Here is a 17590-nt window from a genome sequence, read left to right on the forward strand (position 1 = left end):
AAAATAAAATAAGGAAAGAGGAGAGAGGGACGAGGTAAGAAGCTTGCCTCTCGAGGAAAGTGGAGTGGAGATCGCAAAACCACCGCATTGGAGAAGATGGCAGCAGTTTTGCTCTCCACATACCAAAGATGATGACGAAGATATGTGGGTTCAAGGCTTCGTATTCTCAAAACCAAAAAAAGAGGACGCGACTAGATTTTTTCCGCTTTCCCTAGCGAGAATCCGTGACAAATCCGACTATTTTTTACGGATTGTAAATGGCGGAAAGTGAGTTGCCATGTGGGATTCGGCAGATTCCACTTCAGATTGGCGCTTTCCTTATCCCGTCAACTAAATGACCATTTTAGCGCTTTCCGAGGAAAAAAGAGCCTGTTTTCTGTTTCCTTTCCTCAAAATAAGTGCAACTGAACATACCCAAAGAGATGTCTAACATCAGAATTTGCATGGCAAAGACTGGAAACCCATGTCTTCCATTGTTAATTATTTATAGCATAGAAACATCTACTTCCCCAAATGACAAGGGGAAAAAAGAAAGGGAAAAAAACACAAATAGTAGCTCAAAGGGGTTAAAAATGGGCCTCACTTATCATTTTACAGTGTGGAGAGCTCCGTTGGTAAGAATGTTACTCTGAGTTGGTATGCGTGCTAAGATCTGGTTCTTGACGATTCCCATGCATAGTTGTATCTCTCTGTAAATCTGAAGGTTCTGAGAACAACACGGCTGTAACTTTGTAACAGCAGAATCCAGTATCTGGACCACTTCATCTGGTGGATATTGTCTCTCCGTGCACGTCTGCATGTTGAAGACATATTAAACATCATAATCAAATCTAATCTAAAATCAAAATGCAAAAAAAGAACCCAAAAAAGGTCCTGATTCAGTCATATATAATCAAAATTGACCAAGCAATTGTACAGAGTTTGAATCTTTGAAATGCATGGATTTTGCTGAACTAAGAAATTAAAGCCAACTTAGCCATTTGTTGAGAAAGAATGATGTGCTTTCAATGAAATCCAAATATTCCATTAGAAAGGAAGGGTATTTTGGTGACATAAGCATCCGAAATTACCTGAATCATGAGCAGAGTAGCGACACAGGATGAAATAAGCTCTGAAGGGAGTTGTTCTTCAGTCCCATCAGAAGAATTGCTCATCTTTGGACTGGATGAATGAACTGCTATTGTTGGCTCTGTCGTGCATGATGTCGTTTGATCCTGATAAGCTGAAATGCCATGGCCTGGTTTTGGAGAGGTGTGAGATCTCATTACTGGTACAGCACTGTCAGCTCCAAAATACTGAGTGTTTTTTGAATCTAAAGCCTCTCCAATCCTCACGAAAGCATCTTCACCTTCCTTCAATAAGGACATCGCCTGAAATTTTTGTCATATGAAGTACTATCAGACCACAAGAATAAGCAATATGATTTATGACACAGCGTAAACATATATAATAAAAGGTTTAATTTCACAAAAACTAATCTTCTTCACATATTAACAATTACTGGTCATCTGAAAATAGGAATAGATAAGGAGACAATAATGGTTCACCAGGTTATAAACTCTGTCAAGCAATACCTTGCTATCCTATTTTCAGTGGAAAAGTATTTGCCGGTCAAGATTGAAAGCAAATGCCATTACAAAAGCCCCTGAATTACCTGCATAGCTGCATCTACCATTGTCCTTGCTCTCCGTCTCGATCTGTCAACAATTTCTACTACCTGAGAACCCGAATCAAAAGGGCTCGGTGGCCCAACAGATCCTCCCAAACTCCCCAAGGGTCTGCTGACTGATGGAGGCAGAGAGTTTCCCTGGTAAGTGTTACGTTGTCTCAAACCAAGAAGTGCAGAACCCACCTGCAAGCAATGAGAAATTGACAATCAAACACAGCGTAATGCAATATTTGCCTAATAAAGAAATTTAAATACAAATAAGAAAAGGAAAAAGAAATTCCAAATATGAGCTGCGAAAGCTACTTGCCAGTTCACTAGCTTCCTTCAGCTGTACGACTACTGTTGCACAGTACTTCCTGAAATGCTCAAGATCTCCATCTTTCAGATTTCCCAATACTTCCTCATCATTCAAGTTCTTCATCTCTATCAGAAGTGCTTCCTACAAATGATAATAAAGAACACATCAACTTAATTCGAAACACTTTATGTCAATCACGAGGACAAAGAAGCCTTGAAAGTGCTTCTATATGAGCTTCTGATGTTACTTCACAACCATAAGAAGATTACTTCACATATTGGATAATTATGTATGACTGTGCATGTACATGAATTATGTACAATGTAAACTGAAGACAACAACATAAATACCGTTATATTTAAATAAGCACTAAGTAAAAGGAGCTGATACTATCATTTGTAGGAAGCACTGCTGATAGAGATTAGGAAACACTGCTGATATTTAAATATGTATCAAGTGAACGAAGAACTGAGCATAAGAGTACAGAAAAACAAAAGGAGCTTTAGATATAATCCCTAACAATATGCCAAAACAAAACTTTAATAATTGGGCTATGTTCTTCTAGCATGAGAAAATAATCCAGCAAAACCAACAAGAATTAATGCATGGAGAAGTATTAAATGGTGACCTTTCTATCAAGAGCACGAGTCACCTCAGAAAGAGCTCTTATATCAGCTTCCTTCGCTTGGATTTGTGCTAACGTACAAGGATGACCATTTGCTGCTTGTGAAGAAATAATTTCATTTAGAGCAGCTTTAGCCTGCACAACAGAATCAACTGTGTCTCCCTGCACATTAACAATTCTGTTCAGAAAACTTCACAACTATGAAAGTACCAATTTACAAACCAGTTAATGGTAAATATTGTTTCCAAATGCAGTACAAACCTTTGCCTGCTTCATCGCGGTAATCATGGGATAATTTGATAAAGCAAGATGTGAGGGCCCATCCCCATTTTCCAAATTTTCACTTGAAAAGAACTTCATAGACCCATCAATTTTCCTATCTTTGGGTAGACTATGCAGTTTTGGATCATTCAAGTTCTCATGGAATTTATCCACTGAAACATTCTTCCTTCTAAGAGCTTCTGACATATTTTCCAGTGGATTTACAGGCATACATTCAGTATCCTGCGAAGAAAGAGGGTTTATTCCACAGATTTTATGAAGAAACAGTGTAAAAACAATGAAATAACCAATTATACTACACATAAAAAGCAGTAAAAGTAATTTTGAAGATGTATAACAATTCAGAAACAAATTCAAGAAACGCATAGTAACAGTACTGGCTCAACAACTAAATGATAAGAGCCGCAACTTTGTTATCATGGAAGTTAATGAAGAACATCCAAGCAATTAAGACTAGAAAGCCAAATATGTCCGTTGCATTAGATGGTTAAAACAAAATCAATGGTCTCAGCAATGTATAAAAAATAAGATATAATGCGCTTATCATCAGATATTAACTGCAGTGTCAAGAAAAGAAAAAAGTTACCAGAATTCAATAAGTACTCATAAAGTCATAAAACTACACATTTAATAAAAGTAAAAAAACCAAAAACAATTAAAAATGTCAAAGAAGCAAAATGAATTTTACTAAAATGAGAGAAATTGCATAAATAGATAACAAATCTCATCAAATCATGTCAAAAGCATGCATTCGAAAAAACCATGTATGTTATTAATGTATATTACAGGTTTACAACTAGTTTATCACAAAAAATTGAAAAGAATTGGGTATTTTATGTCTAATTAAAAATGCTTAAATTTTTGGGAAGCTGAAACTTCAATCCATCAATTCGCACTTCAAATTGAGTTTTTGATGCTGAATTCAGGTATCAGCACTTAAAATTTAGCTTTTGGTATGTCATACGACTATAAATCTTCGGGGTCTTGCCTAACCCCAGCTTACTGATCAAAAAATATATATATATGACTATAAATCCTTCAAAAATCGAGTCAAATGGGAAAAAATAGAAAGAAAGAGGCTGAGGCTGGTTATTTTTAATTTACACAAACACTGCATTTCGCACTATTCACGTGTTACTCAAGCCTATATTGGAGCCAGATCGACCGAGTCACACTGGGCAATAGCTACCAAATCTCATCAAATCATGTCAAAAGCATGCACTCGTAAATCATGTATGTTTTTAATGTATTACAACTAATTTATCACAAAATAATTAAAAAGAATTGGGAATTTTAAGTCTAATAAAAAATCCTCAATTTTGTGAAGTGAAATTTCAAATCATCAATTCGCACTTCAAATTGAGTTTTTGATGCTAAGTTCAGGTATCAGCACTTAATATTGAGCTTTTGGTATGTCATACGACTATAAATCCTTCAAAGATGAAATCAGACGGGTAAAAATAAAAAGAAAGAGGCTAAGGCTGGTTTGTTATACAAACACAGCATTTCTCACTATTCACGTATTCTCAAGCTATTGGAGCCATAGCGACCGAGTCACATTGGGTATTATCTGATACGTCTGTATTATCTGATACGTCCACGCTATTCATTTCACATATCTTGAGCCAATGTAAGGGCCATCCGAGTGATGTCGTGTATTGCCATATGCAGCCGATACACCTGCAATTCCGTAGGCCTATTGATATGGGGGTCCGAATAGTATCAGAGACCTGACAACTCCCTGAATCCAATACGAATAGGCAGATACAAATACCTATCGACCTACACATCCTTGTCAAACCATACACTAAGTTTTGGGGGGTTTAGGGGATCCAGGCACCTAATCCTCAACAATATCGAATGCATGTTCCCATAAATGAAAAGTGGTACTTCTCTGAGAATTTGGCACTTTTGGTCTTTTATTTACTACAATACTCCCTTTACTAAACTTGTGTAACTGATATTAAAAAAATTCCCCATCCCACCGCTTTTTCTTCATTTCATTTAGGAGATTCAGCTCATCGTACTAGCAGTAAACATCATACAAAGAAAAAAGACAATCAATATTGCCATGTGTTTTTCCTTCGGATTAAAATGACAATAAATTATGCAGGAAGATTAGAAACGGTTCTTAGATGACAATAATGTAAACTCAAAGCAATTAGCATGTTAAAAAAATAATACCATGACAATTTCCGACTGTAATTCAGTCCGATCAAACTGAACCCTGCAATTGTTACGATCAACGGTTAGCACACTACCATCATGAAGGTCTCTTGTAGAAGGATGAATAGCAATAACACGCTGTCCAACAGATAATGGTCGAGGTAGATCTGTTGCAAGCCCTTCCCTAGCACCAGTACGAAGTTCAGCATAATGTGCTCTAACATTTTCACGATATTTTTCAAGTTTTTCCCTTTCTTCCCGCAAGAACTGTTTGGACAACCGTCGAGGTTTTCCAAGAGAACTGCAATGACACAAATACATTAGAAATCACAAGTGATGCCAACAAAAATATCATAAATGGAAAGAACAGAAATCAATTCAAAATCATAAAAGAAGCATATAAAAGCAAATTACCCTCGTATGACACCCCATTCAACACGAGTTAACCTTGGAACATGACCCAATCCAGCATGCTCCAAGTACTCCACAAACTCTCTCTTAGCAAACCATGGGTGGTCAATTGCACTGTAAAACCACTCAAAAGCACACCATCTACGTAGCATTTGTGATGAAAGACAATGAGAAAGCTTGCTCTGCAATAAATTAAACACGACATGGTTAAAAGGTTGAAGAAATTAGAGTTTCTGCCTATGATTTGTGGACACGGACACGAGTGTCGCGTGTCGACACGGACACGGAGTGTCGGACACGGCAAACCCCCAAAATTTAGAGGGGACACAGCTAAAATAGAAAGTATATGTAATTATGATTTGTGGATATAGATTCGTGTGTTCAGTTTCGATATGGATACGAGTTGTCTAAATGAGGTAAACACAATATTCAATAAAAAACAGAATGTCACACTTGACATGGTACAAAAACAAGTCCTCACACACCACATTAAGTTTAACACTTCCAGCAATACAAGTAAAAGTGTCCAAAGGAGTGTCGACACGTGTGAACACGGGTGTCGTGTCGGACATAGTAGGACACGTGAGTCGGCAATAAATTCGAAGTGTCGGCCAAATCATAGGTTTCTGCAAATTTAAAGGATCGAGCGTATTCCAACCTTAAGATCAACTTCTCTGTCATGGATTGAATGTGAATATCTATTAGGTCGTTCATTGCCAAGATTTTCAGAAGGTCTCAGCTCCTTCCAGTCCAATGCTTTCTGTAGATCCATCTTACGCCTACTCCTGAGTTTTGTTGGTAAATTAATTTGGTTTATAGTGGAAGCTTCTACAGTTGATTCAGCTAAGTCATTCCCTCTTCTTCCCAGATCAGCACTGAAAGAACGCTCTGGTGGTCTGACCGGTTTCCCTTGTTCTGACAATTGAAGAATTTGATTAAAACATTTTTCTTTACTCATTGATCCCCTGTCTTCTTCAGCTGACACCTATAAATATGTGAAGACATATTAGAACCGCAGATGCCCATTACACGAGCACACAAGATACAACATCGAACAGTACAAAAGATATCGATGATTCCTTCCCATGGAAAGCACAGTTACATGATAATATAGCAATCAGACAATTACAAAGAACTTAACATCAAAATGTATAGGCAATAAAGGAAAAAACATTGATATGTGAAATCAAACATGTAGAACATAGGAAAAAGAGAAGGAATGCTAAGACCAAGTACAAAACGTTAGACATAAAACAAAAAAAATCCATATAATACCTAGATCAAGAGCAGAATTTAAATTTTCATAAAACAACATTTCTCTGGATCAGAAAAATGAGTGTTCTGCAACAAACTCATAACAAATGTTTTTATAATAACCAGAATAAGAGAAACAGAGAGAATGATTAGATAATAAAACCAGAATCAAAGAGAAAATCAGCATAAGGCTTCCAGAAATATGAACATTTTGGCCTTGAAGCATATGAACAATACCATTAAGCAAACATGCACTGAAAGACTTGGATAAACCCAGTACAAAGAGCCTACTTTGAGTTTTCAATCAGAACTTCTTTATTTCCCATTGTTTTCTCTCTCTTTTTTTGTGATTTACTGCTTTGTTTTTTTCCCATGCAGCATTAATTATCTGCATAAACATTTGTGTGCATGGGTCATAGGATGACTATTGAACTTATCACCATGTAAATACAGACACAATAAATACAGAGATGACTATTGAACTAGAATAGCTTTTTTCTGCTTCAACCATTGTAAATATTGAATGTCAAAATCAGAAGCATCTTATGAACTTAATAAATCAGTACTCCATGTAGAATAAAAGATGACTTCATCCCAAGTGATGTAAATGGAAATCTCCAACCCCCCATTGGAACACAGGCTGAAGTCCAGAGGCAGTCATAGATAAGAATGTCTTTTAGCAATTCACTCTTAGTGAACTATCTTGCTGAGGCATTATTATAGTTTTTATGGCCAAAGTGTTTTCCAAAAAAATTACCAAAATATGCTTAACACTATTGCTTGGACGAAAAATGATTAGTGAAACACGATACAGCATAATGCTGAAAGCCACGCACAAGGTGTAAAATAGGATAAACAAAGGGGAAATTTATAGACCAACATGGAGCTATTATTTGGTGTCTATGATTTGTGGACACGTACATGAGTGTCGGACACGGCAAACCTCCAAAATTTAGAAACAGGGACACGGCTAAAATAGAAAATATATATAATCATAATTTGTCGATATGGATGCGTGTGTCAAGTTTCAACATGGATATGAGTTGTCTGACATGGCAACATCTAAAAATCTAGAAATGATGACATGTACATCCACATAAAACTATTGATTATTACACAAATACATGTCCAACACGCCGACATTGACTCAAACACTCCTAGTCATGGTTTTAAATTCGACTGAAATCCGAAATTTCGGACTGAGACCAAAACCGAAATCAATCATACCCGAAATGGCACTTTATTTCGACCGGTCGAAATTTTGTTTTTCCCAAAATTTCGTTTTAGGAAATTTGACCAAAAATCTCGTTTTTTAAATTATTATTATTTTCCCAAAATTTCGGTAATTTTGGCCAAAATTTTGTAATAAATAAAATATTATTTTTAATATGCCGTCGGATTTCGGCTGAAATTTCAAATTTTCGGCCAAAATTTCAGTTTCAGTAAGTTCCGAAACGGAAATTTAAAACCATGCTCCTAGCAATACATTTAAAAGTGTCCAAAGGGGTGTGGACACGCGTGTCGTGTCGAACACGACAGGACACGTGTGTCGACAATTTCAGTGTCGGCTAAATCATAGGTGTCCACAAGTAACTGCATGTAGCCACAGTGCCACCCTTGATATTTCATTAAAAAACAGCCGACTTTATAAGAAGATGTCGTTGAATCAAACATCAAGGGTGGCAACTATGTCGTGTACGTGCAGCTACGCCTACACCATATAATTTCACTACCGGCGTATCTATAACCAGTGCAATAAAAATAGAGGTGTTTCCTAATTTAAATTTTAGTACAACCCTTCTCAAGTGTATTTTCCATCTACAAACCATTCAAAAAGATTGATATAAGCTCAAGCATGAGTTATTAAGTAGAGGTGTCCACAAGTAACTGCAAGTAACCACAGTGCCACCCTTGATATTTCATTAAATAACAGCCGACTTTATAAGAAGATGTCGTTGAATCAAACATCAAGGGTGGCAACTATGTCATACACCCATTACGTGCAGCTACTCACTACACCATATAATTTCACTACCGGAGTATCTATAACCAGTGCAATAAAAATAGAGGTGTTTCCTAATTTAAATTTTAGTACAGCCCTTCTCTAAGGTATTTTCCATCCAAAAACCATTCAAAAAGATTGATATAAGCTCAAGCATGAGTTGTTAAGTAGACCAAAACAACAGCTCATTCTCATATCATGAAAACACATAGTTTTAAAACTCACCCCCCCCCCCCCCCCAACCCACACCCCCCCCCCCACGCCCCGCATCATCGTGGACTCCCCCGAGTCGACTCCCTTTTACCTTGGCTGTGTTCCACATTTTGCCCCTGCGTTCTACGTTATGCCCTAGAGAGTCAATAAAGGAAGGCGTGTAGATAACAGTTCCCATAAAATATTTGCACTTTGAAGCACCAATTAGAAACTAAAGATGCCAAACTGCATGCCTAGGGGTAGTTTATGCAGAAAATTAATGCTGTAGTGTATGAATATTCAATTTCTTCCAGATGACTAGCTTTTTATCCTTTGTTTTATTGTGTCTGTATTTACTTTCACTTTTCAGGCCCCTCTTTTTAATCTATTCTCACTTGTTCGGGGAAAAAAATAAAACTTTTCGGACTATAGCAGTCTAACAAAAACAAAATTTGGTCTGTAGTGCTGCAAAGCCACAAAAACAAGATACAACTATATCAGTGACAGCCATGTAGGCTTGGCACAAACATCCAGCAAATAAGTGGTAACCGACAAAATGGAATTGGCCAATAAGACCATAATTGCAGATATCCGCTGAGCAATCTGAAAGCTTTCCCACAATATCTATCATTGCTTCCTGGAGTTTCTTCACACAAATATGTGAAAAAAGTGTTTACAGCCCCCTGCTTTAGAGCACATTCACTTGTTTATTTTTCCTTGTTTTTTTCATTTTCTCACATATGGCAACCCCATGTGCCAGATCAAGTGTGTTAATTAACACTTCATTACTATAAAATAACGCAATTATTGCATGAAATTTGAATCTCAAAAGTACTTGCAGTTCATGCCATGAAGATTGAAAGAAAGAGAAATTAGTAAGCGGGGATATAAGATGTTTTTCATTCATTTTGTGTCCATAAAAACATGAATCAAACAATAGCCAAGAATTAAGGCAGAAAAGATTTGCCTACCTCATTCTTCTGAGATTCTCTCAGATGAGAATCACCATGAAAGTCAGCCTTTGGAATCTGCAGCAGGTAAATAAAGTGGATATGGTTAGGGCAAGCTCATGGCCAACACAAGATGAGACACCTACGAACATCATTATTTCCTCATAATGAAATGAAATTCAACATACGAGCAGACCTAAGTTGATGAACATTTTCTTCATTCAAATCTTACTTTTGTGGCTAACGACTTTCGTTTTCTTTTCTGCATTTTACTAGTAGACTGGAAAGATCGCTGCTTTGCTTCAGAAATGTCAGGAACATTGAGTGATAAATCTTTTCCCAGTTCTGTACTTTTAAGGGAAAGAATGCCAACTCCATCCATTGACGGGCGCACTTTATCTTTATGTGCTGGGATTTTAGGTTTGTCTCTTTGAGAACTTGCAGACATAAAATCAGGACCATTAGGCTTCTCTGCAATATCAAAAATTTTCTTTTCTTCATTCTCCTGGGCAGACGACTCTAGGATGGCACAAAAAATAAAGATGAAGTCATAATCAGAAAAAAAAAAAAAAATGACCATAGTAGCTAATGAGGTATAATGCAAAACTTGAAATTACCACAATAAGTTCTTCTAGAAGACAGAAAATATAAGTTTCTCCCTAAAATGCATCCAACTTTAATTTACTAGATTTAAATCGGAGGTGGAGCCCTTTATTTGTGAGGAGGTTTTATATGGCACAAACAATTTTCCAGTCTTTCAAAACTCGGATTCGGACGACAGCTCGTCCATAGTAACAAGAAGTTGACTTGAGTGGGTCAATGAATGATGGAGTTAATTTTCAATAACTAATGAGTCAAAGGAGTTTTGATTGACTTAGCAAGGCAAAACTCAATCAAAACTCCAACTCAAATGAGAACTTGTACAAGAGACAAGGAGAGGAAGATGCTCTCAAAAAATTACAATTGAGGTCCACTCATTGGATAAGGAAAAAGATATGCCGTGATGTAGAAATGCTCTAAATTTGTCAGACAAATAGGTACAAAAATGCCTATCGCCAACCATTCATATGAAAGCATGGTGTGAGCTACCTTGAGGCATTTCCTGCAATTATGAAGAAAAATACAGTTCGAGATGCATTGTCAATAACTGTCAACCACTGTTACTCGGTCCACTCAACGCATATCGATATTGCAAGTCAGTACAACAAAAACTAGTTAGCACTACTGTTTGCAATAATTAGAAGGAAAGACCAAACTGCAAACTTTGATGGGCTCCACAACTCCCACAGGTGTTTAAATTATGATTTCGGTTTCAGTCGTCACGGAAACAGAAATTTCGATGGAAATCCTGTAAAATTATGGAAACTTATGGAAACATATGCAAGAAATGCTAGAATAAGCACAAATACACACTTAGAACTTAGAAAACATCACAGTTATGTTGTGACAACAAGGCAGCCATCTATATTGCGACAAATCCAGTCTTCCATGAGCGAACAAAGCATATCGAAGTCGACTGTCATTTCATTCGTCAGAGAATCCAGAAAGAGGAGATATGTGCTATATTTCCTTGTTCTGCAGAACAATTGGCTGATATGTTCACAAAACCATTGAATAAAGCAAAGTTGAGTGACATCTGTAGCAAGCTAGGAATGTATAATTTATACATTCCAGCTTGAGAGGGAGTGTTAGAATAAGCCTATGGGCATTCTAGTAATTGTACCGTTCTTTCAATATATAAATAAATCAGTGATGGGGAGACAGCCCTAACTCACTTTTCTCTTTTCTCAATCTCTTGTTACAACTTCAAACTCGAAGCTGAGTTTTTCTCAAGCACAGGAAAATGACAGGAGCATAATTGAGTCACATATGGCTGATTTTAACTTGGTATTGAGTCTTTAATATTTAGTACTCGAGATTTAATAATTTCCTAGTAAGTTGTAGGTTGTTTACCTTGAAATTATGCTTTGACTATCTAGTAAATTGTAAGTGTCATGAAAATGTATCAATTGTCAAGTATTTATTGAGTCTTGGACTACAAGTCTTATTATGTAATCTCTATAAATTAAATATGAATGAGAATAGGAGAGAGACTTTCTGAAATATTTCTCTGCAAGTTTACTTGCTTTGGAGTTGAGTGATTCCTCCTACAAATCAAGCTTGTGGCTTGGTCGCGTCGAATGATTCCATGGTTAGTGACATTGGGTAGCATCTGTTGCCTCCGGATGAGGATTTCCAGAACTATCCCTTTCTTTTTGGTTGAGAACATTTTGGACTTGGGCACCCTTGCGGGCTCCGGACTGCGTCAAAGGGCCTCCCTCAAACTCCCTGGCAAGAAGCATCAACACAAGGGAGTCATAATCGACCTTCTCTTGCCTAGAGGCAGACTCTATTGGCAAAGGTACTTGGTCGCAAACTTCATCCCAAAACTCCTAGGATGCCGGAGTGACACCATTTTCCGCATCAGTGAGAACCTCAACTTCTCTAGCAGGGGAGGAAACTGTCGTCAGCTCATTAATCTCTACTTGAGGTTCCGGCCACTCCCTTACGGAACTCTTGTTCTCCATCATATCAGTGTCTAGGTAAAAAAAAATGTCCAGATTCAATCCTCGTAATTCCCTTAGGTCTGTATGAATGGGCCTCTTAGGGTAGTCCAAAGCTAGGCATGGTATTTCTTGATGCCGCAGAAAAAACCTCTGGGCTCAAGTTATGGCGCATGCCCAATTTCTATTTTTATATTGGGATCCTTAAGCCCAAAATGTGGCAGGTGCCCATTTTCCTTTCCTGGATTTGGGCCCAGGTCCACCCTAATAGAGGCTGCCAGGTAGTTGGCAACACAGTTATCACTGTACTGCCTTTGAGGCTCTCAACGCAAAGTGATTTGATTTATCGAAAATTTTAAGTCAAATCGGATTAGAAGCCTAAGAGGAATCCCACCTTAGGGAAGACGCCTCTTGCACTCTAATTGCATTCGAGCTGGGAAGCCCCTATTAGTATGGCAAGCAAGTGTCGCCTGCGGAACGTCGACTTGAGAGCCTTCGGAACTGGACTCAACAGCTCCGCCTTCGTTTGTGTGTGTGTGTGTGTGTGTGTGTGTGTGTGTGTATAACATCGAGCACTTTCTCGAGGAGGGTGAGTTCCCAAGTTTCACCACGGCCAAAGCGAAGCGTTTTTTCAGAAAAACCCGGTACATATACATATATATAGTGAGTTCCCAAGTTTCGCCACGGCCAAAGCGAAGCGTTTTGTCAGAAAAACCCGGTACATATACATATACATATATATGTATATGTATATGTACCGGGTTTTTCTGACAAAACGCTTCGCTTTGGCCGTGGCGAAACCTGGGAACTCACCCTTCTCGAGAAAGTGCTCGATGTTATAGAAGTAGGAACCTCCACGTGTCCTTCAGATATAGGAACCAAAATCGGCACTATCAACATATTTTGAAATTCAAAACTCGAATTTGAATTTCTGCGAACATATGCCTGATCCACCCCCAATGTTGGATTACCATGCGACACCATCCCCATCATTCGACAGGGGTCGTCTTCAACCTCCCCTCTGGTTTTCCCAGCAACCTGAAGGCCCCATTCCACTAATTTTCATGATGAATGGCATCCATCAAGGCCCACTATTGGTGTCAATATGATATCATCAGCTCACTCCCCTTGCAGATCAATCTTGGGACTAGATTGACCAAATTCTCTAAATCCATTGCTCGATTATGGGCATCATCATGCACTTTCCAATATGAGATATTGTGTCGGTCTTCATCTCTAAACAGCACCATGAAGAAATGTTAAAAATAGATGATAAGATAAAAAATACTCTTCAAACCAACCTTCATATTAAGTTTACACAAACTAAAATTTTCTATAAATTAGGACGCACAGTATTAGAAAACAAACATGAAACATGTACTTATTAACAATTGAAAATAAAAATAAAAAATCACGGACAAAAAGTTCAGTAGAGACAAAGCATCCACCATGTGACATTGATTCGTACAACCATTATTTTCCTTATCCCATCTTAGGCTAACATTAACCAGACCAACATATAAAAGCATAAAACGCTTACCTGAATCGACGACAGAATTTGGCCCCAGAATATTTAAAGATAAGTCCGCCAACGTTTGTAAGGCATCTAAGGCGGAGCTCTCGTCTACATACAGAAATAAAAGTAATATGAATGGGAAAACAACATTACCAACTCCAAGCTTCAGAGGAAAAGTAAACAAAAGCAAGATTACTGAACACATATATCAAAAAGGTTCATAACAAAAATATATAAAGAAAATTAAAATGCGCTGAAGTGCAAGTGTCTTAAAGCTAAGCAAAAGAAACGAATTACAAAGAACCAAACACAAGTTACATAATAGCATTAGATTTGTACAAGAAAGAAAAAAGTTATAGTCAGTGAGAGAGAGAGAGAGAGAGAGAGAGAGAGAGAGATGGGACAATGAAACAAATAGACCATATTACCAAGAATATTAAATATAGCTTCCAAAGTATAAGTAACATAATTGTGTTTTTTTTTTTAAATGAACATAATTGTTAAATATTTAAGTTAGCACTACTAGATCAGTACTTCTTAAGTTTATTGCCATTAGTAGAATGGGATGTAACATTGGATGGCCATAGTGGCAGTTTATGTAATTATGAACCTTCAATCTTATATAAACATATGGGGCGCGGGGATAGAGTTACAACCTCCATTAATTCAATTCCTTTCTTCTTTTTCATTCTTCTCTTCTTTCTCTCTTTCCCTTTTCTCCATCAGAAAGTATTGAAGTGCAACAAGTCAATTCGTAATATACCAAGGAAGACAAGCATACCTTGAAGAGAAGGAATGTTGAAAATGATAGCAACAACAAAGATGACTGTCTAGACTCTAGACTCTAGACTCTAGAGAAAAGAGAGGAGTATTACGTTGCCTTCGACTTGTTAAGAATTCATTTAGTACCTATGATGGTTGTCTGACTACGATGGCTGAGGTGAAAGTTAACAGTTTACGACCATTTGTGGTTCGCTTAGGACTTATGATGGATGTTTATACGATACTGTAGAATTTGTCAGTCTTTGTCTAATTGCACGTTTAGTTAACCAGTCCATACTACTGTAGTCATATTGTATTTTTGTATTTTATTTAAATTTTAGTCTCTTATAACAATAGAATCTTAATGTCCAGATCCATTATGCACACAATAACAAGCCCACAAAAATATTTCAGACATGTTTCACACCAGTACATTTCCATATCAAAGAAAAACAAGACAAGGAAATAAAGGAATAAGGATATTTGCAATTTATATTACTTCTCTCACTTTGTTCTACCCCACTTCGTCGCCTTCCAACTGCTAAGTTGCTGTCACGATCATCCATTACCGACCAATTCGCTATCATCATCCATAGTCGGCATTATCAGTATTGCCGTTGTCATAGTCTCACCCGCATTTCTATCATACTTAAAACCATCTTCACAATCATTGTTCTATGGAAAGAGGGTGTTTTATTGAACCAAATCCCTATGCTAGGGGGTTTGCAAGAACACGGCAGAGAATTTTTAATGAATCAGTGAGGTTTTATCATGATAGTTTCAAAACTTCGGTGGTTTCCCCTGTCCTTCTGCATTTCCTGAGATTAGGGTGTAGGAACAGAACTAAGATCAAGAAAGGAAGGTGCATCATTACTAGTGAAGAGGAATAATAGAGATTGAGAATATGATGATTGTGAGGGAGAACGACAAGGAAGAAGAAGAAAGGGTATACATGACCAGAATCCACAGTATTTCATCTGCATCACAAAACAGTGAATTAGGGTTTCCCTATACTTCATTGCTTTAATTCTGCTTCAATTGTTTAGTTTTTCATCTAAATTTATGCCCCATATGTCCTCTAGGCTATCACATAGGTGTCAACTGGGGGGCTGTCACCATTGTTTCCGAACACTGAGAGACAGTTGCCTTGCCCATTTACGCAAATTGACATCCTTGATTCCATCCATTCCAACTACAACATATTACATCAATATAACTAATCTCCATATGTTGAAAACCCCAATAGTTTAAACCAAAAAGTGAACATGTAAAAGTCAAGGATCAACATAAAGATATCCTTGAAAAGCTTTCCATGATACATTGACATCTCGGTTTTCACAGGGATATCACTCATACAATTATGTTACGTGTGTTTGTTCCATTATCTTATAGGGTTTGTATTGTCTTCCCATCTATTTTACGTTAATAATAATACTTTTGTCAACCCATGGGACTTTTTTTGTATGTGACATTTCCTGAACAATGAAAGACAGAATAACCAATTTTAACACATGCCACATGTAAAGGACAAGGACTCCAAAAAACCAACCGCACCATTATTGAATCCCACCTGAAACCTCATACTCTATGGCATTGACTTTGACAATTACAATAGCCCTTGGAGTGGCTTCATAGTAAAAGAACACCATACATGACAGCACTCCAAACACATTGTGAAACTACCAATTACTCCAAAAGCTTAAGTTGTTTGAGATGGTGTTATTTAATCTTTTACTCTTTAACACACATCATAATAGCATTGTCCCCAGAACCCTTCACACTGGTCCCATAACAAGAAATATGACACCCATGGGACTTTGAGATAGGAACCAGCGAGTCTATTTGGCTACCACAAGCTCATGAGGATGCACAATCATTGATATGAAAATTATGATATATTCTGTCAAGATAATTAGAGGGCGAGCCTCGGCACAACGGTAAGGTTGCTCTATTGTGACCTGGTGGTCACGGGTTCGAGTCATGGAAACAGCCTCTCTGCAAAGCAGGGGTAAGGCTGCGTACATCTAGCCCTCCACAGACCTCGCAATGGTGGGAGCCTCGTGCACTGGGCCGCCCTTTTTTTTATTCTGTCAAGATCATTGAGTATTTCTGTTTCTTTTCTATTCATCAGTATGTATATTAAGCGACTGATTTTTGTTCATTTTAGAGCCTTGCTTTCTCTGTAGTCGTTAATCATCTCTCTAATAAAAACCAAAAAAGAGAAAAAGAAGGTGGGCTCCCAGTGAAGAATATGATGTCTCTAATCTTAAAAATTATCACCTGTTTTATTCATTATTTAACATAAATATATTGATTTCGTTTCAAATATATATATATATATATATATATATATATATATATATATATATATAGGGTGATCCAAACCATTCATTTGATAGGCTCATAGGCCCTCACATTGATAGGGTGTGCCCAAAAAATCAGCTCCATAGGATCATCCCCACCCTTCAAACTGTGGAGGCAAAAATGGACAGATTTGTGAAGGTTTTTACGCGTCCATTTTTGCCTCCACAAATCGTAGGGTTGGGATGATCCTATAGAGCTGATTTTTTGGGCACACCCTATCTATATGAGGGCCCATCAAATGAATGGTTTGCATCACCCAAACAATGTGGGGCCCACTGTATTTTAAGCCGTTGGTGTAGCAAAGTTAGCTACACGTATGTGTAGCTACACTTTTCTCATATATATATATATATATAAATTGATTTGTGAGGGCAGAAAAGAAAAAAAAAATATGGCAAACGATGGAGGCTTTTTAAGTTGGAGAAATATAACTCTTCATTTGTTCTACTAGAGAGAACCAAAAAATGCAAGTTTGCTTCCATTTAAAATTTTGAGATAACAAGCAGACGAATAATGCCTGATAATATGCAAGGAAGAACAGGGAAGAGAAATGATT

The 17590-nt window shown here is 37.3% G+C and overlaps 1 protein-coding gene across 1 annotated transcript in view; it reads right to left on the reverse strand.

Moving 5' to 3' along the window:
- Positions 1 to 423: 423 nt before the first annotated feature.
- The window catches only part of LOC143882086 (protein ALWAYS EARLY 3-like), a 49408-nt gene continuing 32241 nt past the window's right edge, over positions 424 to 17590 (reverse strand). Inside the window, exons 10-21 of the mRNA XM_077385488.1 lie at positions 13933 to 14016; positions 10082 to 10368; positions 9871 to 9927; positions 6110 to 6436; positions 5455 to 5633; positions 5059 to 5341; positions 2854 to 3096; positions 2596 to 2754; positions 1977 to 2108; positions 1655 to 1852; positions 1071 to 1370; positions 424 to 793 (exon numbers count right to left, since the gene is read on the reverse strand). Of these exons, the coding sequence (XP_077241603.1) occupies positions 587 to 793; positions 1071 to 1370; positions 1655 to 1852; positions 1977 to 2108; positions 2596 to 2754; positions 2854 to 3096; positions 5059 to 5341; positions 5455 to 5633; positions 6110 to 6436; positions 9871 to 9927; positions 10082 to 10368; positions 13933 to 14016 (2456 nt within the window). The 3' untranslated portion in view covers positions 424 to 586. The remainder of the gene's footprint in view (positions 794 to 1070; positions 1371 to 1654; positions 1853 to 1976; positions 2109 to 2595; positions 2755 to 2853; positions 3097 to 5058; positions 5342 to 5454; positions 5634 to 6109; positions 6437 to 9870; positions 9928 to 10081; positions 10369 to 13932; positions 14017 to 17590) is intronic.

The sequence above is a fragment of the Tasmannia lanceolata genome, unplaced genomic scaffold (genome assembly GCF_043159265.1).
Source record: "Tasmannia lanceolata isolate RefF3 unplaced genomic scaffold, GAP_Taslan_0.1 ptg000007l, whole genome shotgun sequence".
NCBI classification, from domain to species: Eukaryota; Viridiplantae; Streptophyta; class Magnoliopsida; order Canellales; family Winteraceae; genus Tasmannia; species Tasmannia lanceolata.